Source organism: Pituophis catenifer, unplaced genomic scaffold (genome assembly GCF_029215685.1).
Source record: "Pituophis catenifer annectens isolate HBS135680 unplaced genomic scaffold, rPitCat1.0.hap2 SCAF_17, whole genome shotgun sequence".
NCBI lineage: Eukaryota > Metazoa > Chordata > Lepidosauria > Squamata > Colubridae > Pituophis > Pituophis catenifer.
This window is the reverse complement of record NW_027256897.1, coordinates 4,745,310-4,769,627: the sequence shown is the minus strand read 5'-3', so window position 1 is coordinate 4,769,627 and position 24,318 is coordinate 4,745,310. Positions and strand designations below refer to the sequence as shown.

At 45.8% G+C, this 24,318-nt stretch overlaps 1 protein-coding gene across 1 annotated transcript; it reads right to left on the bottom strand.

Annotated features, from left to right (window-relative positions):
* Positions 1-779: 779 nt before the first annotated feature.
* Positions 780-22,907, bottom strand: TTC16 (tetratricopeptide repeat domain 16). Its single transcript, XM_070955675.1, has 13 exons — positions 22,863-22,907; positions 20,298-20,482; positions 18,089-18,179; positions 17,064-17,204; positions 15,929-16,029; positions 14,433-14,562; positions 12,428-12,642; positions 10,022-10,269; positions 6,372-6,513; positions 5,834-5,999; positions 4,877-5,010; positions 2,822-2,975; positions 780-911 (listed from the first exon to the last, which is right to left on the bottom strand). Exons 1-13 carry the CDS (start codon positions 22,905-22,907, stop codon positions 780-782), a joined length of 1,884 nt encoding a protein of 627 aa, XP_070811776.1.
* Positions 22,908-24,318: the final 1,411 nt, after the last annotated feature.

Here is a 24,318-nt window from a genome sequence, read left to right as displayed (position 1 = left end):
GTGTTTAGTCATGCCAGCCACATGACCACAGAGACGTCTTCGGACAGCGCTGGCTCTTCGGCTTTGAAACGGAGATGAGCACTGCCCCCTAGAGTCAGGAACGACTAGCACATATGTGCGAGGGGAACCTTTACCTTTTACCTAGAGAAAGAAGGGAGGGCAGGAGAGAGCTGCGTGCAGGAAAATACCAGTCTTATCCAGGTTTGGTGCTGATTCGAACGCACAATGAATGCGAAAAACCTGGACGTACCTGAAGGTCTTCAAAAGGTTGCTTTATTTAAATAAAAAGCAGGAAAGGCACAACTTTATATATCAAGTCTTTTTCCAGAGTCTAGAAAAAAAAATGCAACAGAAGTGAGCTTGCAGATTTCCGATAGTTCAAGCAATTATTACGGGGAAAAGATTTATTCTGGTGCTAACTGCTTTTTCTCACTGGGTAGACTTTTAACGGGGGGGTCTGCCACAAGTCACTCAGGGCCCCGAAGGGAAGGAAGGATGGCATCACCCCCCACCCACCCCTTTCCAAGATTTCAGGGTCTTGGTTACAGAAACGGAGCTTCTTAGCCCAGCAAAATCTGGCCAAGGGATCCTAACTCTTTTAACGGTGAATCCAGATAGTTCGTGGGGTTTTTGAACTGGCAAGCGGGAGAAATCCGGTTTGTTTGACTCACTAGGAATTCGGGATATTTTGGGGAGAAAAGCAAGAGTGGGGGGGAGAGAGGGGTTTCCGTCCCAAGGCTGATGCGTCGGACAGGCCTAAAACGGACCGACGCCTTTTCTTAGAATTTCCTCCAGCAGTACGGTTCCTTGGGGCAATCCTTGGGGGGCGGACGAGGGCAAGGATCTATCCAGACAGTTTTGGATTCCAGCGCTGGTTTATTTTGATAAGCTTCCTTCAGCTCTTCGTTTGCCTGCGAGACACACGGGACAATTTGCCGCGGACCAACCAGACGCTCCGACCCGCCTTCCGCACTGGGTCCCCAACGTCCGTTTCAACCTGACTTAAGTGGCGGTGATAGCAACGGCCCTAACGCTTAGACTTCTATACCGTTGCGGTGCTGTACAGCCCTCTCTCTGAGCGGTTTACAGAGTCGGCATTTGTCCCCCACCAAATTGAGTCTTTGTCTGATCGACCTCGTTTGATAGATAGAGATAGAGAGATAGATAGATAGAGTGATAGATAGATAGATAGATAGAGATAGAGATAGATAGATAGATAGATAGATAGATAGATAGATAGATAGATAGATAGATAGATATGGATGGATGATAGATACATATAGATGGATGACAGAAAGATAGATAGATAGATATGGAAGATAGAGGGAGAGAGAGAGAGAGAGAGATGATAGAGATAGATATGGATGGATGAAAGATACATATAGATGGATGATAGATAGATAGATGATAGATAGATAGATAGATAGATAGATAGATAGATAGATAGATAGATAGATAGACAGGGATGATAGATATAGATAGAGATAGAGAGATAGATACGGATGATAGATATAGATATGGATGATAGATATAGATATGGATGATATACTGTAGATAGATAAGATAGATAGAGATAGCTAGCTAGCTAGATAGATATGGATGGATGATAGATACATATAGATGGATGATAGATATGGATGATAAATAGAGATAGATAGATAGATAGATAGATAGATAGATAGATAGATAGATAGATAGATAGATATAGCTAGATAGATATGGATGGATAATAGATACATATAGATGGATGATAGATATGGATGATAAATAGATATAGATAGATATGGATGATAGATATACTGTAGATAGATAGATAGATAGATAGGTAGATAGATAGATATGGATGGTAGATAGATAGATAGATAGATAGATAGATAGATAGATAGATAGATAGATAGATACATATAGATGGATGACAGAAAGATAGATAGATAGATATGGAAGATAGAGAGAGATAGATATAGATGATAGAGATAGATAGATAGATAGATAGATAGATAGATAGATAGATAGATAGATGATAAATAGATAGATAGATGATAGATAGATAGATAGATAGATAGATAGATAGATAGATAGATGATAGATAGATAGATAGATAGGGATAGATAGATAAATAAATTAAGTAGGCAGGCACGCAGTCAGACATAGATAGCAATAGCACTTAGACTTATATAATGCTTCACAGTACTTCACAGCCCTCTCTAAGCGGTTTACAGAGCCAGCCTCTGGTCTCCAACAATCCGGGTTTTCGTTTTACCCACCTCAGAAGGATGGAAGGGACTGAGTCAACCTTGAGCCGGTGAGGTTTGAACTGCTGGCAGTGGGCAGAATTAGCCTGCAATACTGCATTCTAACCACTGCGCCACCCACGGCTCCTATGTTAGAATTGTTGGCCTCTTTTGCTTTTGACCTGGCAGGGCAGGGGTGGGACCTCGCCCTGCCACTCCACCGGCCACCATTTCTTCTCCAACTCGGAAGGGACCTAGGAGGTCATCTAGTCCAACCCCCTGGCGAGACAGGCGGCCTCGCACCATCCCAGACCAAAAAAAGAACTTTTCTCAAGGGGTGGAAAGTTTCTTTTGTGATGTTTTCAGCTGCAAATGGCTGGATGAAAAAATAAAAGAGTAAATCTCTTCATCCAGGGCTGTTTTTCTAGTAGCTGGATCTGTGACCCTCTGCGACCCCTTAATGGTTCTCAGAGAGTTATGAAAAGCCCCAGAGTCTTCAAGGACCAACCTTCTGAGGGAGATGGGCAGCATAAACTTTTAATAAGTAAATAAATAAAATGTCTTGTTTTCCTTCCAAGGGGCGGACATACCTGGTGTGACTTTTGCTGACATTCGGACAGTTTCTTCTGCAGCTTTTTTTCTTCCGAAACCTCCTCCTTCTTGTCCAGCGACGTCTCAGAGTTTTGGTCCTCAATCTGAACGTACACGTTGATCAGGGGTTCGGATCCTGCGGATTTCAGAGGCCTGGGAGAAGGTGGAAAAGCAGGGAGGAGAGAGAGAGAATGAGAAAGAGAGAGAAGAGAGAGAAAGAGGAAAGAATGAGAGAACAAGAGAAAGGAGACAACGAGAAAGAGAGAGGAGAGAACCGGAGAGAGGAAAGAAAGAGAAAGAATGAGAGGAGAGAGAATAAGGGGAGAGAAAGAGAGGAAAGAAAAGAGAAAGGAGATAGAATAAGAGAGGGGAAAAGAGAGGGAAGAGAACGAGAGAGACAGGAGACAACGAGAGAGAATGAGAGGAAGAAAGAGGAGAGAAAGGAGAATAAGGGGAGAGAGAAAGAAAGAGGCGACAGAACGAGGGGAGAGAAAGAGGAGACAGAACGAGAGAGGAGAGAGAATGGGAGAGAGGAAAGTATGAGAGGAGAGACAAAGAAGAGAGAATAAGGGATGAAAGAAAGAGGAAACAGAATGAGAGGAGAGAACGGGGAGGAGAGAGAGAAAGAGGAAAGAATGAGAGAGGGAAGAGAGAACAAGAGAAAGGAGACAACGAGAGAGAGAGGAGAGAACGGGAGAGAGAAAAAAAGGAGAATGAGAGGAGAGAATAAGGGGAGAGAAAGGAAAGAAAAGAAAGGAGATAGAATAAGAGGGGAGAAAGAGGGGAGAGAAAGAGAGAGACACAGGAGAGAGAGAAAGGAAAAAAGAAAGGAGAGAGAAAGAGGAAAGTATGAGAGGAGAGAATAAGGGAAGAAAGAAAGAGGAAAAGAATGAGAGGAGAGAACGGGAGAGAGAGAAAGGAAAGAATGAGAGTGGGAAAAGAGAACGAGAAAGGAGACAACCAGAGAGAGAGAGGAGAGAACTGGAGAGAGGAAAGAAAGAAGAGAAAGAATGAGAGAAAAGAGAATAAGAGGGGAGAGAAAGAGAGGGAAGAAAAGAGAAAGGAGATAGAATAAGAGAGGAGAGAAAGGGGAGAGAACGAGAGAGAGACAGGAGACAACGAGAGAGAAAGAGGAAGAAAGAGAAAGGAGAGAATGAGAATAAGAGGGGAGAGAGAAAGAAAGAGGAGACAGAACGAGAGGAGAGAGAATGGGAGAGAGGAAAGAATGAGATGAGAGAAAAAGGGGAGAGAAAGAGGAGACAGAACAAGAGAGGAGAGAGAATGGGAGAGAGAGGAAAGTATAAGAGGAGAGACAAAGGAGAGAATAAGGGAAGAAAGAAAGGAAACAGAATGAGAGGAGAAAACGAGAGAGAGAGGAGAGAAAGAGGAGAATAAGAGGAGAGAGAAAGAGGAGACAGAACGAAAGAGAGGAGAGAGAAGAGGGAGAATAAGAGGGGAGAGAGAAAGAGGAAAGAAAAGAAAAAGAGAATGTGAGGACAGAAAGAGGAGACAGAACAAGAGAGGAGAGAGAATGGGAGATAGGAGAGAATGAGAGAGGGGAGAAAGAAAGAAGAGAACGAGAGAGAGAGAGAAAGAGCACCACGGAAGCTTCTGGGAACACGTCCTGCGAGAGATGGCGGGGCAGATTTTGCCAAACACGCTGAAGTTTATCCTCATTTTTGTATCCGCTGGGTGTTATTGATTGGGCTGGTCTTAATTAAGGGACCGTGGTGCTGAAAAGGAACGCAAGGCACCCAACAGGGACCGAGGCTGCGCAGAAGTAAACGGAGCTCGTGCGCGGGGGATCTCCCGTGCTGCAGACGACTACAACTCCCGTCTGCTCTGGCAGAGGTTGCAGAGTTTCCTGGCCCAAAGGCAGGAAAGAGATCAGTTCTCCCAGCTGACCGAGAAGTTCCCAGGTGCCGATAGAGAAGCGGAAAATGAGATTGGTTGAGGGAGACACCCCCACCCCCCAAAAAACCCAACATGTCTGGGTCTCCAGAAAATAATATAACTCCCCCCCCCCGTCCCCCTCGTGGTTTTCGATTCAATACCTCTGCAAGGCTTTTCCCCCGGGAAAAGATTTCAGCTTTCGATCCAGGAGAGCTTTGGTCAAATCTCCAACTTTGCTGTTGAGCAGGGATTCTGCGCTCTCTCCCGGAAAGAGGTTGCCCATCAAGACCCGGACCTGGAATTTAAAAAAAATAAAAAAAAATAAATAAAACCGGTTAACGTTTTTTTAAAATCAAAAAGCTATACTCAAAATGGAGGAGCTTCTATTGCACCCATGGAGGTGTCTACAAATTTGGGGTGTGTTTTTTTTTTGTTGTTGTTTTTTTGTGTGTGGTGTTTATTACTATTATTTAATAATTTTAATTATTTTTAAATATTGTCTGTCTTTGTGTCTTTAATTAGGCTGTACACCGCCCTGAGTCCTTCGGGAGAAGGGCGGTATAGAAATAAAATTAATAAATTAATTAATAAAATAAATAAATATTACTCTCACCGGCTTTAAGTGCTGGGACTTCGACTCCCAGAAGCCTTAAGGTGGGTGGGCTTCAACTCCCAGAATTCCCCAGCAAGCATGCTTGAAGATGGGTGGACTTCAGCTCCCATAATTTCTCATAATTTCTCAGACAACATGCTTTTAAGATGGATGGACTTCAACTCCCAGAAGCCATAAGGTGTCTGGACTTCAATTCCCAGAATTCCCCAGTCAACATGCTTGAAGATGGATGGACTTCAACTCCCAGAAGCCGTAAGGTGTCTGGACTTCAATTCCCAGAATTCCCCAGTCAACATGCTTTAAAAGGGATGGATTTCAACCCCCAGAAGCCTTAAGGCAGAGGTCTTCAAACATGGCAGCTTTAAGACTTGTGGACTTCAACTCCCAGAATTCCCCAGCCAGCATGCTTGAAGATGGGTGGACTTCAACTCCCAGAAGCCTTAAGGTGGGTGGAAATTTGGGGCCACGATTGTGGTCGTAAAGTGGGGGGACTACCTCGACCCACCTCCTCCTTGTTGGGGTTCAGCAGCAGGGCGCTGATCATGTCTTCTTTAGCTCCCAGGAACTCCTGCAGAAACACGCGAGTCTTCGCCCTGTTCAGATAATACTTCACTTCCCAGGGATCGTTGTCCACGGCAGAGGAGAAATGCGTTTCAGCCTGCAAATACTGCCTGAAAACACACACAAAGCTACAGATACAGATTAACAGAGTGGGAAGGGACCTTGTAGGTCATCCAGTCCAACCCCCCCGCCCAAGCAGGAGACCCTACGCCATTTTTGACAGACGGCAGCCCAGTCTCTTCTTGAATCTCGGTCCCAGTTGCCTGTTTCGCTGGGCTGTTGCGAAGAACGACGACCAAGAGGAATAAAATTCCTGCCTTAAAAAGGGGGTTGGACTAGAAGACCTCCAAGGTCCCTTCCAACTATTCTAAAACTGGGGGGGGGGGACCAAGCTCTGAAGATGATCTATGTAAGGGCCAAGGGACAAGCGCTCCCCTCCGAGGAAATCTGGCCACGAGCCCTCCCAACAGATCCCAGCCTACTTTCCGCGGAAGTCTTGCAATCCGGTCTCGTTGGAGAGCCAAGCGATGCGACGCCGGAGTTTGGGATCTAAAGGACGCAGCTCTAAAGCTTGTTGATAATCCGCCATGGCAAAATTCAGCTGGCCCAGTTTCAGGAAACAGTCTGAGAGAGAGAGAGAGAGAGAGAGAGAGAGGGGGGGGGGATGGATGGATGGATGGATGGATGGATGGATGGATGAATGGATGGATGGAGACAGTCAGACAGACAGACAGACAGAAATAGATGAGAGATGAGAGAGAAAGGGAGGGAGGAGCGAGAGATGATAGATGATGGATGGACATAAGAGATAGATCGATAAATAGATTAATAGATATAGATATATATATAGAGAGAGAGATGATGGATGGATGGAGACAGTCAGACAGACAGACAGAAATAGATGAGAGAGAGAAAGGGAGGGAGGAGCGAGGGATGATAGATGATGGATGGACATAAGAGATAGATCGATAAATAGATTAATAGATATAGATATAGATATAGATATATATATAGAGAGAGATGATAGATGGATAGATGGATGGATGGAGACAGTCAGACAGACAGACAGAAATAGATGAGAGATATGAGAGAAAGGGAGGGAGGAGCGAGAGATGATAGATGATGGATGGACATAAGAGATAGATCGATAAATAGATTAATAGATATAGATATAGATATATAGAGAGAGATGATAGATGGATGGATGGAGACAGTCAGTCAGACAGACAGAAATAGATGAGAGAGAAAGGGAGGGAGGAGCGAGGGATGATAGATGATGGAGGACATAAGAGATAGATCGATAAATAGATTAATAGATATAGATATATATATATAGAGAGAGAGAGATGATAGATGGATAGATGGATGGATGGAGACAGTCAGACAGACAGACAGAAATAGATGAGAGATGAGAGAGAGAAAGGGAGGGAGGAGCGAGGGATGATAGATGGACATAAGAGATAGATCGATAGATAGATTAATAGACATAGAGAGAGAGAGATGATGGATGGATGGATGGATGGATGGATGGATGGATGGATGGAGACAGACAGACAGACAGAAGACAGACAGACAGAAATACATAGATGAGAGATGAGAAAGAGAAAGGGAGGGAGGAGCGAGGGATGATAGATGATGGATGGAGTTAAGATAGATATAGGTAGGTAGGTAGGAAGATAGGGATAGATGATAGGTAGATAGGTAGGTAGGTAGATAGATGGACAGACAGACAGATATAGAGATAGATGATAGGTAGGTAGGTAGGTAGGTAGGTAGGTAGACAGATAGATAGACAGACAGACAGACAGATAGATGATAGGTAGGTAGGTAGATAGACAGACAGACAGACAGACATATAGATGATAGGTAGGTAGATAGACAGACAGGCAGACATATGGAGGGATGGAGACAGACAGACAGACAGAAATACATAGATGAGAGATGAGAGAGAGAAAGGGAGGGAGAAGCGATAGATGATAGATGATGGATAGACATAGAGATAGATAGATATAGGTAGGTAGGTAGATAGGTAGGTAGGTAGATAGAGATAGATAGATAGATAGATAGATAGATAGATAGATAGATAGATAGATAGATAGATAGATAGATAGACAGACAGACATAGATTATACATAGAGGGAAGGAGGGAGGGAGAGAAAGAAAGAGAGAGAAAGAGCAAAAATCCATCAGCAGGCAAGTGGGCATGGCTCTCAGGCCCAAAGAACCAAGAACGAGACGAGTAGTTTATTGCCGTTCGCCAGAATCTTGCCAGATTAAAAACGATGATCTGCATAACTACAGACAGACTCTGTGAGTTGCTTGGAAGGGTCCATCCTCGCCCTCTTCCTGCCCATCGCACATTGCCAGCTCCCCTGCCTCTCTGTCCACTGGGAAAGCCCCCCCACCCTCCCTGCATGCAACCATAGATCTAAGGGGTTGAAATGAGGGGGTCCTTGGTGCTCTCTTGAGCTTGGTGGTTTTCTTACCCAAACTGTGTTTCCCCGAAAATAAGACCCTGTCTTCTATTTTTTTTTTTGAACCCTGAAATAAGCGCTTGGCCTTATTGCCATGCGCTCAAAAGCCCGATTGGGCTTATTATCAGGGGAGGTCTTATTTTGGGGGAAACAGGGTAGGTAGGTAGTAGGTAGGTAGGTAGGTAGGTAGGTAGGTAGGTAGGTAGATAGATAGATAGATAGATGATAGATAGATAGATAGATAGATAGATAGATAGATAGATAGATAGATAGATAGATAGATAGATATTTTCCCGAAAATAAGACCCTGTCTTGTATTTTTTTGAACCCTGAAATAAGCGCTTGGCCTTATTGCCATGCGCTCAAAAGCCCAATTGGGCTTATTATCAGGGGATGTCTTATTTTGGGGAAAACAGGGTAGGTAACATCATCAGTGCTAGAAGGGTGTGAGGAGGAGGAGGAGGGGGAGGGAGAGAGAGAGGGGGAGGATTGTTTGGTTCTTGGTACTCTTTGAGCCTGGTAATATTCTTGCAGATGTTTCATTACCCAAACTATGTAACACTGAGCACTGATGATCTTACTTAGTTGGGTAATGGGACGTCTGCAAGATAATAACCCAGCTCAGAGAGCACCAAGGATCACCTCGTCCTCCTCCTCTTCCTCCTCTTCTCTTTCTCCTCCTCCTCCTCTTCCTCTTCTCTTTCATCTCCTCCTCTTCTTTCTCCTCCTCCTCCTGCTCTTTTTTCCTCCTCTTCTCTTTCTCCTCACCTCAACCTCCTCTTCTTTCTCCTCTCCTCTCCTCTCCTCTCTCTCCTCTTCTCTTTCTCCTCCTCCACCTCCACCTCCACCTCTTCTCTTTCACCTCCTCCTTTCTTTCTCCTCCTCCTTTCTCCTCCTCCTCCTTTTCCTCCTCTTCTCTTTCTCCTCACCTCCATCTCCTCTTCTTTCTCCTCTCCTCCTCTTTCTCCTCTTCTCCTCCTCTCTTTCTCCTCTTCCTCTTCTTTCTTCTCCTCCTCCTCTCTTTCTCCTCCTCCTCTTCTTTCTCCTCCTCTTCTCTTTCTCCTCTTCCTCTTCTTTCTTCTCCTCCTCCTTTCTTCTCCTCCACCTCCACCTCCTGCTCTTTTCTCCTCCTCCTCTTCTTTCTCCTCTTCTCTTTCTCCTCACCTCCACCTTCTCTTCTTTCTCCTCTGCTCTTTCTCTTCTTTCTCCTCCTCTTTTTCGTCCTCCTTCTCTTCTTTCTTCTCCTCCACCTCCACCTTCACTCCTGCTCTTTTCTCTCTCCTCTTCTTTCTCCTCTTCTCTTTCTCCTCATCTCCACCTCTTCTTTCTCTTCTCTTTCTCCTCCTCCTCCTCCACCTCTCCTTTATCCTCCTCTTTTCTTTCTTCTTTTTCTTCTCCTCCTCCTCTTCTCTTTCTCCTCCTCCTCCTCTCTCCTCCCACTCTCTTCCAGCACTGATGACATTACCTACCTGGGTAACGAAACGTCTGCAAGAAAACCGCCCAGCTCAGAGAGCACCAAGGACCCCCTCCATCATAGATGTGGAGATCTCGGGCCTGCCCCCAAACACCACCCTTTCTGCTTTTCCTCCGCGGAGACCACCGGAGGCCCATAGCGGAGAGAAAGACAGGGGAAAAGCAGAGGCGTCTTCTTCACCTACCCCCTCGGTTGATGTAGAGGCCGAACTCGTTCTTCTCCCCTTTGATCGCCTTGTTGAGCAGCAGCACCGCCTCTTCGTAGCAGCCCTTGAAGTAACAGTGGACGGCAAAGTCGTTGTAGCTCAGGAGCACCTGCTTCTCAGCCTCGCTACGCACCTCGCTGGCCTCGTCGGCCCGGCAGAGCTCGACGGCCTTCAGGTAGTCGTCAATGGCCGCGCTGAAGTCCTTCAGCCTGCGCAGGAGGGTGCCTCTTCCAAGAGTCCAGAGGAGAGGAAAGCAAAGCAATGAATCCAGGGGCTTAGCAACGATTTCTACTTTCAAGTGTCCCCTCAGGAAAATTTCAAGGCACCTGAGCCACGCCAAAAGCAGTTAGCTTCCTTAGATATCGAATTATAACATATTTTTTCCCCTCTGACAATGACCTTGTAACGCCCTTGCATCAGGGTGGAGTCTGGATGGAGCTGAGCGTTTACCGACCGGATGCCCTTCCTGACGCCTGGGGGGAGTTCACAGCAGATATTTCCTTCTTTGTGCCCTGAGAGAGAAATATCTGCCGCTACCTAGCATCGAACACACAACCTCCTGATGCTGAGGCGAAAGTTCCACCTCCAGGCCACCACGCAACTTAATAATTGAATTAGAACATCTATGGAATTCTATCGCTCCATATTATGGCTATTTTATAGTGGTTTTATCGTAGTTTAATATTTTATCTCCTGTATTATATTGTCCGCATATATGTATGTACATCTATCTATCTATCTATCTATCTGTCTATCTATCTAATCTCTTATCTACATCATCTACATCTTCAGTATCTATCTATCTATCTATCTATCTATCTATCTATCTATCTATCTATCTATCTATCCATCCATCCATCCATCCATCTAACACCCTAACTATCTATCTATCTATCTATCTATCTATCTATCTATCTATCTATCTATCTATCTATCTTTTTTTTTTAATTTTTTTTTTTTAATTTGATTTATATTCCACCCTTCTCCGGAGACTCAGGGCGGCTTACAATGTGTTAAGCAATAGCCTTCATACTTTTGTATATTTGATACAAAGTCAGCTTATTGCCCCCACCAACTGGGTCCTCATTTAACCTACCTTAGAAAGGATGGAAGGCTGAGTCAACCTTGAGCCTGGCAAGATTCGAACCTGCAGTAATTGCAGGCAGCTGGTCTTAATAACAGGGTGCTTTAGACCACTGTACTACCAAGGCCCTATGATATCTATCTATCATCTAGCAATCTATCTATCATCTATCTATCTATCTATCACCCTAACTATCTATCTATCTATCTATCTATCTATCTATCTATCTATCTATCATTCATTCATCTATCTATCTGTCTATCTATCTGTCTATCTATCTAATCTCTTATCTACATCATCTACATCTATCTTCAGTATCTACCTATCTATCTATCTATCTATCTATCTATCTATCTATCTATCTATCTATCTATCTATCCATCCATCCATCTATCTAACACCCTATCTATCTATCTATCTATCTATCTATCTATCTATCTATCTATCTATTTTTTTTTTTAATTTGATTTATATTCCACCCTTCTCCGGAGACTCAGGGCGGCTTACAATGTGTTAAGCAATAGCCTTCATCCTTTTGTATATTTTATACAAAGTCAGCTTATTGCCCCCACAACTGGGTCCTCAATTTACCTACCTTAGAAAGGATGGAAGGCTGAGTCAACCTTGAGCCTGGCAAGATTCGAACCTGCAGTAATTGCAGGCAGCTGGTCTTAATAACAGGGTGCTTTAGACCACTGTACTACCAAGGCCCTATGATATCTATCTATCATCTAGCGATCTATCTATCATCTATCTATCTATCTATCTATCTATCTAGCTAGCTAGCTAGCTAGCTATCTAGCTAGCTATCATCTAACGATCTATCATCTCTCTCTCTGTCATTCATCTATCTATCTATCTATCTATCTATCTATCTATCTATCTATCTATCTATCATCTAACAATCTTTCTATCATCTATCTATCATCTATCATCTAACGATATATCTATCATCTATCTATCTATCTATCTATCTATCTATCTATCTATCTATCTATCTATCTATGCTTTATTTAAACCAAATTTGTATATCAGTGAGAACATGACTTCTGTAGGTGCCATATGCTAAATAAATAAATAATTTCAGCCCCCAGTGGAAGCCCACCCCTTCCCCCAAAGAAAAATCCCAAGCCCAGAAGCCCAACTTTTGAAGTTAAGGGTGAGACAGTTCTCACCGTGCTGCTCCTGAGCTACCAAATGCCATTCTAATCTGTTCTCCATCCCAGCTCTTCCTCTCTTCATCCACCTCGTTTACACCCCCTTGCAGAAATCCAAAACCCCAGCGACTACACCCCGGGTACCTGAAGAGGAAATACTTTTCATCCAAGGGGTTGTAGTTGATGGCTCGATTGATCTTGAGCAAAGCACCTTTCAGGTTGCCCTTGATGGCCAAGCTCACCGCACAATCTTTAGACCTCTCTGCCTCTTTGGTCATCTTCTTCAAGAGAAGACAGGCTTCCACGTGGTCTGGATCCAACGCGAGGGCCTCTTGGACGTTGCAAAAACAGCAGCTCGCCTTTGGAGGGAGCAAAGCAGACGGCGCCATTCTTAAGCGAATCAGACTTAAGATGAGTAAAAGGTAAAAGTAAAGGTTCCCCTCGCACATCTGTGCTGGTCGTTCCCGACTCTAGGGGGCAGTGCTCATCTCCGTTTCAAAGCCGAAGAGCCAGCGCTGTCCAAAGACGTCTCCGTAGTCATGTGGCCGGCATGACTCAACGCCAAAGGCGCACGGAACGCTGTTCCCTTCCCACCAAAGGTGGTTCCTATTTTTCTACTTGCATTTTTTTTACCTGCTTTCGAACTGCTAGGTTGGCAGAAGCTGGGACAAGTCACGGGAGCTCACCCCATTTACGCGGCACTCGGGATTTGAACCGCTGAACTGCCGACCTTTCGATCGACAAGCTCAGTATCTTAGCCACTGAGCCACAACTCAGGTTATACGGATTCAAATCCCCCCACCCCCACTCCCCTGCTGACTTGGGAAGGTTGCAAATGGAGACCGTGTGACCCCAGGCAATGCAATTGTTGTCAAATACACACCGGGCGCCAAACACCTGAGGAGAATCTCTGTAGCTCAGGGTTGACATGAAGGAGTCCTTGGTGCTCTCTGAGCTTGGCGGTTTTCTTGCAGACGTTTCATGACCCAACTAGGGAACATCATCAGTGCTAGAAGGGAGTGGTGTGTGGAGAGAGGAGGAGGAAGGAGAAAGGGAGGAGGAGGAAGACTGTGCTTGCAGATGTTTCATGACCCAACTACGATAGGTAACACCATCAGTGTTAAGCCCCACTAGCAGTGGTGGGTTGGTCCCGGTTCACACCGGTTCGCAAGAACCGATAGTAAAAATTTGTAGTAGTTTCGAGAACCGGTAATAACATTGGCTGGCCATGCCCCCGAACCGGTCCCCGGCCCGGTTGCCACTCGCTTACCCCGCCCACCTCATCAGAGGGTTTTTTTTAAAAAAAAACTTTTAAAAGCATTTTTTCTACAACCTCTTCGGCCGAAAAAATGCTTTTTTAAAAAAAAAAAAAGCCTCTGATGATCCCAAGGCTCAGCTGGGATCGTCAGAAGCTTTTCAAAGCATTGTTTTCTGCAACCTCTTCATCCGAAGAGGCTGTAGGGAAAAAAATGCCTTGAAAAGCCTCTGGAGATCCCAGCTGAGTTGCCTGATCGGCAGAGGCTTTTCAAAGCATTGTTTTCTGCAAGGTTGTAGAAAAAATGCTTTTAAAAGTAAAATAATAAAAAAAAAAAGTTGGCCACGCTCACCCAGTCACATTACCCCCCCACCAAGCCACGCCCACAAAATAAGCCACGCCCACAGAACCGGTAGTGAAAAAAAATTTAGAACCCACCCCTGATCACTACCACTGATGATGTAACTTAGTCGGGTGATGAAACATCTGCAAGAAAACAAGCAAGATCAGAGAGCACCAAGACCCCACATCTTTCTCCTCCCTTTCTCCTTCCTCCTTCCTTCCTTCTTCCTCCCTCTTCCTCCTCCTCCTCACCACATCCCACTCCCTTCCAGCACTGATGATGTTACCAAGTTGGGTCATGAAACGTGGGTCTGCAAGAAAACCACCCAGCTCAGAGAGCACTAAGGACCCCTCCCCTGAACTTCGATCCCATGACCCTGGGGATGCCACGATGGTCGCAACCTGAGGACCGGTTGTTGGGTCACTTCTTCCAATGGAACTGTCGATTCGTCAGTAAGCGAACGGTCATTAAGTTCAAGGGCGACCTGAGTATAACTAATGGGTGGGTGAGAGAACAATTCCCCAAAGAATAAAATCAGGTAGTTTTTCCACCTTCCCAAAATATTCGAAGAGACGAGCCCGCAGGACGAAGAGGTCGGCGTTGTTCTTCTCGAGCTCCACCTCCTCGTTGACCATCTGAAGGCAATCGTTGAATCGGTTCATGGCAGCCAGGCAGGCGATGCTGGCCGGCGAAAAAAGGAGGAGGAGGCTTTAAGGTTGGAAAAGAAATGCGGAGGATTCAAGAGCCGACGTGGCACAGCGGTTAGAGTGGGGTCCTACAGGCTGACTGTTAGCTGCAGTTCAGCTGTTCAAATCTCACCGGCTCAAGGTTGACTCGGCCTTCCGTCCTTCCGAGGTGCGTAAAATGAGGACCCAGATTGTTGGGGGCAAGAGGCGGATGCTATAAACCGCTTAGAGAGGGCTGTAAAAGCACTATGAAGCGGTATATAAGTCTAAGGGCTATTGCTATTCCTTCCTTCCCTCCCTTTCTCTCTCTCTCTCTCTCCCTCCCTCCCTTTCTTCTTTCTCTCCCTCGCTTTTCTCCTTCCTTCCTTCCTTCCTTCCTTCCTTCCTTCCTTCCTTTCCTCCCTCCCTCCCTCCCTCCCTCCTTCCCATGGTGGTGCGGTGGTTAGAATTCATTATTGCAGGCTAATTGACTGCTGACTGCCAGCAATTCGGCAGTTCGATCCTGACCGGTTCAAGGTTGACTCAGCCTTCCATCCTTCCGAGGTGCATAAAATGAGGACCCAGATTGTTGGGGGCAAGAGGTGGACTCTGTAAACCACTTAGAGAGGGCTGTAAAAGCACTATGAAGCGGTATATAAGTCTAAGGGCTATTGCTATTCCTTCCTTCCCTCCCTTTCTTCTTTTGTTCTCTCTCTCTCCCTCCCTCCCTTTCTTCTTTCTCTCCCTTTTCTCCTTCCTTCCTTCCTTCCTTCCTTCCTCCCTCCTTCCTTCCCATGGTGGTGTGGTGGTTAGAATGCATTACTGCAGGCTAACTGACTGCTGACTGCCAGCAATTCGGCAGTTCGATCCTGACCGGTTCAAGGTTGACTCAGCCTTCCATCCTTCCGAGGTGGGTCAAATGAGGACCCAGATTGTTGTGGGGCAAGAGGCTGACTCTGTAAACCGCTTAGAGAGGGCTGTAGAGCACTGTGAAGCTGTATATAAGTTTAAGTGCTATTGCTAACTTCCTTCCTTCTTTCTCTCCCTCTCATTTCTCTTTCCTTCCTTCCTCTATCCCTCCCTCCCTCCCTCCCTCCTTCCTTCCTTCCTTCCTTCCTTCCTTCCCATGATGGTGCAGTGGTTAAAACAAAAATGGAGGCCCCCCTCAATCAATAAAGGTCCTTCTCACATCAGTCACATTTTGACGAAAGCGCATTTTCGAACTGTCGTTCTTTTTTAAAAAAATAATCTTTTCAAAACAGGATGATTAATCACCCTGGTTGATCATCTTATTTAGTGGTCATCCTAGACAGGGACCTCGGAGGAGGGAAGACCCATCGTTCTTAAAACTTTGGGGAACAGATTCGGGGGATTTTTGGTACCTCCTCATGCGGTAAAGCGTGCTCTGAGGCTGGAGCTCGCAGGCGTGAGTGAAGGAGTCGAGGGCATCCAGGTAAACCTTCTGCTCGTACAGAGACTGGCCCTGGTGAGGGAAGGGATGATGGGCGTCGTAAGGACGAGGTTGCAGAAAATGGCCCTTCCTGTTTTCTCCCATCCAGGCAGAAGTCTCAATGCTTTTATTATTATGCCAGACGAGATACTATAGGGGATAGATAGATAGATAGATAGATAGATAGATAGATAGATAGATAGATAGATAGATAGATAGGCAGGCAGGCAGGCAGGCAGGCAGGCAGGCAGGTTGAGGAATGAGGGGAAGGAAGGGAGGGGAGAATGGAGGCAGGAAGGCAGACAGGCAAGGGAAGGGAGGGGAAGGGAAGGGAGAATGGACAAAGGCAGGCTGGTAGGCAGGCAGAGGCAGGAAAGAAGGAAGGAAAGAAGGGGGAAGGGAAGAGAAGGGAAGGGAAGGGAGAGAAAGGGAGAATGGACAAAGGCAGGCTGGTAGGCAGGCAGAGGCAGGAAAGAAGGAAGGAAGGAAGGAAGGAAGGAAGGAAGGAAGGAAGGAAGGAAGGAAGGAAGGAAGGAAGGAAGGGGGAAGGGAAGGGAAGGGAAGGGAAGGGAAGGGAAGGGAAGGGAAGGGAAGGGAGAGAAAGGGAGAATGGACAAAGGCAGGCTGGTAGGCAGGCAGAGGCAGGAAGGAAGGAAGGAAGGAAGGAAGGAAGGAAGGAAGGAAGGAAGGAAGGAAGGAAGGGGGAAGGGAAGGGAAGGGAGAGAAAGGGAGAATGGACAAAGGCAGGCTGGTAGGCAGGCAGAGGCAGGAAAGAAGGAAGGAAGGAAGGAAGGAAGGAAGGAAGGAAGGAAGGAAGGAAGGAAGGAAGGAAGTAGGAAAAGGAAGGAAGGAAGGAAGGAAGGAAGGGGGAAGGGAAGGGAGAGAAAGGGAGAGGCAGGCAGGCAGGCAGGCAGGCAGGCAGGCAGGCAGGAAGGAAGGAAGGAAGGAAGGAAGGAAGGAAGGGGGAAGGGAAGGGAGAGAAAGGGAGAGGCAGACAGGCAGGCAGGAAGAAAGGAAGGAAGGAAGGAAGGAAAAGGAAGCCTTTCCAAGAATATCCCCAACTCCACCTGTATGAACAGAATGAAGGCCAGCCGTTCTCGGATCTCCTCCTTCGGCGACATTCGAAAGACCTTCCGAAGGTGCATCGCGGCAGACTGGAAGTCGCAAAGCTGGAGAAAGGCTTCCGCTTTCTTCTCGTAAAGTTCTCCCTGGAGGGGGTGGGAGGGAGGAGAACCCACGATGGCCTTCAGAAGCTCCTTGGCATTGGCGATCCAGCCTGGGGAACTCTGGGAGTTGAAGTCCACACCCGCTTAAAGTGGCCATGGTTGAGAAACGCTGGCCTAGCGCCTCCGCTTCTAATCTGGCTGATGAATTCTCAGAATGGACCCTCAAAACGACGCTATAGGGCACTGCACACCAGAACAACTAGACGCAAGGACAGTTTTTTCCCCCATGCCATCACTCTGCTAAACAAATAATTCCCTCAACACTGTCAGACTATTCACTTAGTCTGCACTACAATTAATCTTCTCATCGTTCCCACCACCCAATTCCTTCCACTTATGACTGTATGACTGTAACCTTGTTGCTGGTATCCTTATGATTTATATTGACTGTTTCCTAGTAGGATTCGATTGCTTATTTGTTCCCTATGACTATCATTAAGTGTTGTACCTTTTGATTCTTGACAAACATATCTTTTCTTTTATGTATACTGAGAGCATATGCACCAAAGACAAATTCCTTGGGTGTCCAATCACACTTGGCCAATAAAAAAACTGCTCCAAACTTGATTGCAGAAAATACGACTTCAGCAACAGAGTGGTCAATGCCTGGAATGCACTACCTGACTACATTGTTACATCCTCAAACCCCCAAAATTTTAACCTTAGACTGTCTACCGTGGACCTCACCCCATTCCTAAAAGGTCTGTAAGGGGGCGTGCATAAGCGCACCAGCGTGCCTTCCGTCCCTGTCCTACTATCCCTGTTTATTCGTCCCCATTTCCTGTATTCATAATCGTGTTTATACTTATATCTGTTATCTCGTACATGTTTGGCAAACTAAACAAATAAAAATAAAATAAATCTACCTTATTGGGATCCAGATTCAGAGCCTTGGTGTAGCAAGTGATGGCTTTCTCCCATTCCCCTTGGGAGAAATGGAGATGACCTTCTTGGGAACTGTAAAATAATAATAATAATAATAATAATAATAATAATAATAATAATAATAATAATAAGCCTTTTAAAGACAACTAAAACAAAAGCAGAATATAAGAAAGAAGTAATTGAGCAGCAAGCTGAAAATTGGAAACACAAAGCTTTGCATGGCCAATACTTGAAAAGTACTGAAGGCAAAGCTGACCAGAAACTAACTTGGAACTGGTTAAGATCAGGAGTACTGAAAAAAGAAACAGAAAGCTTTATTTTGGCAGCTCAAGAACAAGCCCTGGCCACAAACTGCATGAAGGCAAAAATTCAACGTGTTACCACCAACAGCAAATGCTGCCTCTGCAATGAGAAAGATGAGACAGTCGACCACCTGATCAGTGGGTGCAGCAAAATTTCACAAACTGACTACCTACAACGCCATGACCGTGTTGCTAAGATCATTCACTGGAAATTGTGCCAGAAGTTTGGATTTGAGTACAGCAAAAACCACTGGGAACATCAGGTTGAGAAAGTTTTAGAGAATGAGAAACTCAAGATCTTGTGGGACTTTAGGATTCAGACTGACAGGCACTTGGTCCACAACACACCTGACATAACCATAGTTGAAAAGAAAAAAGTATGGTTCATTGACATTGCAATACCTGGTGATGCACGGATTGAAGATAAGCAGCAAGAAAAAAATCACAAAAGTACCGGGACTTGCAAATTGAAGTTGAGAGACTGTGGAAAAAGAAATCGTGTGTTGTCCCGATTGTAATTGGAGCTCTTGGAGCAATACCCAAAGGGCTACCCCGCTATTTAGAAATTCTAAATTTACCGGACTTGAACATTTTGACTCTACAAAGAACCACCTTACTCGGAACAGCTTACATCCTCCGACGATACCTTAACAGTTCCTAGGTCCTTGGTTAGGACTCGAGCTGCTGAGCTATTAACCAGCCTCAAAGGCTGTGAATCTCACTAAAGATTAACCAATAATAATAATCCAAAAGGAAACCAGAGGTGTTGGGACTGGAGGCCCATCCATCTCTCAAAGCATCTTTAAACATTTGGAAGAAGAACGAAAGACTAACGATTTGCCTGTCTAAACCAGGGGTCAGCAACCTGTGGCTCTGGAGCCGCATGTGGCTCTTTCACCCCTCTGCAATAACAAGGGAGATTAAAAAAGCAAATGTTAAAAAAACAAGAGCAATAAAACAACCAAGGAAAAAGAAAACTGTTGTGGTCCACCAGCAGCCTGCAGAGCTGGAAGCGGAGTAGGACAGTGAGGAGATTGGGGAAGAACATGGGCCAGTCCTGGAATCTGCGGAAGGCCCGGACGAGGGCTCTGCGTCTGAGGCAGAGAAAGGGCCATCTGGGAGTTATGTGCTCCCTTCGGAGCCTCCAGAGTTGGATATCAGAGAGACAGAGGAACAGGAGGAACCTGTTCCTAGTGCATGCATGCGCAGAGCTGCCAGAAGGCAAGAACAGTTAAAACAAAAGGGACGACTCAGGAGTAAGGCCTGGAGATGATTGGCCCCTCCCATAAGGCTTAAAAGAGGAGCAAAGGCATGTGGGCCCTTTGCAGGAAAGCAACATTGTTAATTCTATTTCCAGTCGGCATCTCTGTTTGATTCTGGACTCCGTGTGGCTTTGCCAAGTCGGTCTTTGGCAGCGTGTCAAGGGAGATAAAGGTTGGCGATTATCCAGAAGGACTTCTCCCGAAGGACTTTTTGCAACTAATTGGGACTCAGCTGTGAATGAACGTAATTCACAGCTGTTGCAATAAAAGATATTTTGGGGGCTACTCGTGTGTTTTAATGACTCAGGAAGCCTAGAGGTCACAACAAAAACAAGGAAGACAACAAAGAAGAAAACAAGAAAACTTCACAACTGTGGCAAGAACGGTCATAAAATGAGGCAAACCTCCCTTACCATCGATCTCCTTTAACAACAGAAATTTTGGGTCATATGTCGAGGACTATCTGTATTTGTTCACCACACCCTGACACAATTGCCTTCATTAATACAAACCTCGCCCAGTTTTAAGCTAAGCTTTAAAAATTAAAATTATTTTAAAATTAAAGCAAATTTACGGATGAGCCACTGATCCGTGTTTTAGGGACGGGGAGAAAATTTAACACGTACTGCTCATCGATTTTCCTGTTCAAAATGCTTTCATAATCTCCTGCCCTTTGGGGGTTTTTAACCTTCAGCAAAGTCTTCGCTGGCCCAAAAATACGAGTGATGGCTTTTTCCTTGGATTCCTGAAGCTTTTCTTCAGTGACGGCCGTAGGGAAGAGCGTCATAACGATAGTCGACATCTTCACCTCCTGCAGGGAAAGGATTAAAAAAAAAGTCAGCGGGTCCTCTGGACATACGCAGAGCGTTTTCACCCCATTGGCCAAGGGAAGCCACTTGGTTTTGACAGGAAAACAGAAGGATATCCAAACTATTTGAGTAAGTAACACAAAAATTTCTACTGTTGTGACTCCGACCCCCGAGCCCGTCTTATCGGAGGGAGAAGGCTCCGAAAGTGAAGGAGAGGAGTTGGCCAGGCCTCCCTCTCCAAGACCCTCCTCTCTGGCAATGCCTCAGGTGTCTCCCGAGGGAGAAGAGATTGGCCAGGAGCCAGGTATCTCCGAACAGTCGCAGTGGGACAGTGACGGAGATAAGTCTTGGCTGGATCCACGCCAGCGTCGGAGAGACAAGCGCACGCAGCAGAAAAGGAGGCATGCCAGAGATTAAGCTGAGTCATTGGACCACACCCCACAGGGGATAAAAGGGGGTGTGGTGGCCATTCAGGCTCTGTGACGGACAAAACTAAACAACTAGCGAGTCGCATTGTATCTCTGAAAATACGTTATCTGCCTGCCTTGGATTTAATATGGACTGGACTTGACAATTCTGTGGCTTTGTGTATTTGTTTTGGTTTATTTGACGGAGGAGGAACACCTCCCTCTGTAAGTAAAGTTCTTGGCAAGCAGCTACTGGGTTGCTGCCAATCCTGTTATCGAAGGAATTTATTGTCTGCAAGTTTTATTTAACTCCTGGCTGACTGTTTGTGTGCGTGTGTGAGACGGGGACAGAACATCTACCCAGGGACTCCTCTGAAAAAAAGCAAAGCTGGTTTGGTCATCATCATCCTCTTTTAACGACCCCATAATCCCTCGTGGTGCAGAGTCTGGGCAACTGAATGGAGCTGAGCATTTACTGGCCGGATGCCCTTCCTGTTGCCAATGTGGAGTTTTGTTCAGCAGATAATATTCTCATTGTGCCCAGAGCAGGGATCAGCAACCTGCGGCTCTGGAGCCGCATGTGGCTCTTTCATCCCTCTGCTGTGGCTCCCTGTCGCCAGTCGGCTCCACAATTGATAGGGCTTTCGGTTAGGACAGCTAGAGGAAAAAGGATGCCGCTCTAGAAGGAGACTCTATGGTGGGGGAACCGGACTTCTGGTCAGCTCCAGAATTGAACAGGGAGCTCCCGGTTAGGACTTTGTGGCTCTGTATTTTTAAGGTTGCCGACCACCTGGCCCAGAGAGAGAAATATCTGCCTCTACCTAGGATGGAACTCACAGCCTCCTGATTGTGAGGTTAGAGCTTCACCTCTAGACTATGCACCACTCAGTGAAGGGAATCACTCATCATCCTCGTTAATAAACGACCCCATAGCCCCTTGCGGGGTGGAGTCTGGGCAACTGAATGGAGCTGAGCGTTTACTGGCCAGATGCCCTTCCTGTCGCCAATGCGGAGTTTTGTTCAGCAGATAATATTCTCATTGTGCCCAGAGAGAGAAATATCTGGCTCTACCTAGGATCTGTTCTGTCCCTGTCTCACACGCACACACACCAACAGATGTTCAAGAGTTAAAGACCAAACCAGCCAACAAAATCCTTTTCCTTATGATAACGGAACTTGGCAGCAACCTAGTGGCTGCCTGCCAAGAGTTTATTACTACAAAGGAAAGAGATAACTTCTCTCCGCTTCTGGTACATCAAAGTAAAAAGCTCAATAATTACAGAGTCAATCAAGTCCAAAGATAATCCAGCAAAGTCTATAGCAAAAGTCCGGCAATGCAGAATGGCGTGGAAGCTTTCAGCTTTGTTCGTCACAAGGTTTGACTGGCCACCACGCTCCCTTTTATACCCTGTGGGGTGTGGTCCAGTGACTCAGCCTAATCTCTGGCACGCCTTTTCATCTGTTGTGCGCGCTTATCTCTGCGACGCTGGCGTGGATCCAGCCAAGACTCATTACTCTCATCACTGTCCACCTGTGGCTTCGTGGACGTGCTTGGCCCTGGCCCTATCTCTTGCCCTTCGGCGGACACCGAAGGCATTGCCAGAGAGGAGGGTCCTGGAGAGGGAGGCCTTGCCAACTCCTCTCCTTCACTCTCGGAGTCCTCTCCTGCCGATGACACAGGCTCAGGTAACGGAGCCACAACAGGATCGAACTCACAGCCTCCATGATTGTGAGGCGAGAGCTCCACCTCTAGGCCACCGCACCACTCACATGCTGGTTTGGTATTTCTGCAAAATGACTATGGGAAGAACTGAAGGCTATGGGGCACGATTTCCCACCAAGGATCCCCATAAATTTGACAGGAAAATTTGCATGCAACATTACTACAAGACCGCAGATACTATTCTCTCCATCAGTGCGTCTCCTACTCAGTCCAAGCCACTTGTTCTCGGCCGGGGTGCAACCTTCTCCTCACCTTCACCTTTGCTTTAGATTCTTCAGCCTCTTCTTCATCCTCCATCGCTCCTCCAACCGCTCTGTAATTTACGTCCCCCGGTTTCTATGTCAACCGCTCGGCGGGCTCAAACTTCCCGTTGGCTGATGGAGAGGAAGAAAGGAATTTTAAAAAGGTTTCCTTGTCAGGTTTCCAAGTCTTTGGAGCACAGAAAGATTGCATGGAAGAGACTTAAGTTTAGTTTTCATAGTCTCCAAAGCCAAAAAGTCATTACGTAGCTTCGGTCCAACGTTCCTTATTGCCCTGACTTAGAAGAAATACCTGTTTCAGCTCTTCCCTAAAAAGGGTTTTCAAAGCAAATTCCAGAATTAAAAACCCACCAAAGGGCCATAGAAACTGCTAAAAAAAAATGAACACACAATGCCTGTTACATCCAGTGGTGAAATTCATATTTTTTTACTACCAGTTATGTGGGCGTGGCTTGGTGGGCGTGGTGTGGCTTGGTGGGCATGGCAGGGGAAGGATACTGCAAAATCCCCAATCCTTCCCCACTCCAGGGGGATACTGCAAAATCCCCATTCCCTCCCCACTCCAGGGGAAGGATACTGTAAAATCTCCATTCCCTCCCCACTCCTGGGGGGAGGATATTGCAAAATTCCCATTCCCTCCCCACTCCTGAGGGAAGGATATTGCAAAATCCCCATTCCCTCCCCACTCCTGGGGGAAGGCTATTACAAAATCCCCATTCGTCGGAGGATGTAAGCTGTTCCGAGTAAGATGTTTTTTTGTAGAGTCAAAATGTTCAAGTCCGGCAAATTTAGAATTTCTAAATAGCGGGGTAGCCCTTTGGGTATTGCTCCAAGGGCTCCAATTACAATCGGGACAACACACATCATTATTATTATTATTATTATTATTATTATTATTATTATTATTTAATCTTTAGTGAGATTCACAATCTTTGAGGCTGGTTAATAGTTCAGCAGCTCGAGTCCTAACCAAGAACTTAGGAACTGTTAAGGTATCATCAGAGGATGTAAGCTGTTCCGAGTAAGGTGTTTTTTTGTAGAGTCAAAATGTTCAAGTCTGGCAAATTTAGAATTTCTAAATAGTGGGGTAGCCCTTTGGGTATTGCTCCAAGGGCTCCAATTACAATCGGGACAACACACGATTTCTTTTTCCACAGTCGCTCAACTTCAATTTGCAAGTCCCGGTACTTTGTGATTTTTTTCTTGCTGCTTATCTTCAATCCGTGCATCACCAGGTATTGCAATGTCAATGAACCATACTTTTTTCTTTTCAACTATGGTTATGTCAGGTGTGTTGTGGACCAAGTGCCTGTCAGTCTGAATCCTAAAGTCCCACAAGATCTTGAGTTTCTCATTCTCTGGAATGAGGTTTTCTCAACCTGATATTCCCAGTGGTTTTTGCTGTACTCAAATCCAAACTTCTGGCTTTGAGTAAGTTATTATTATCA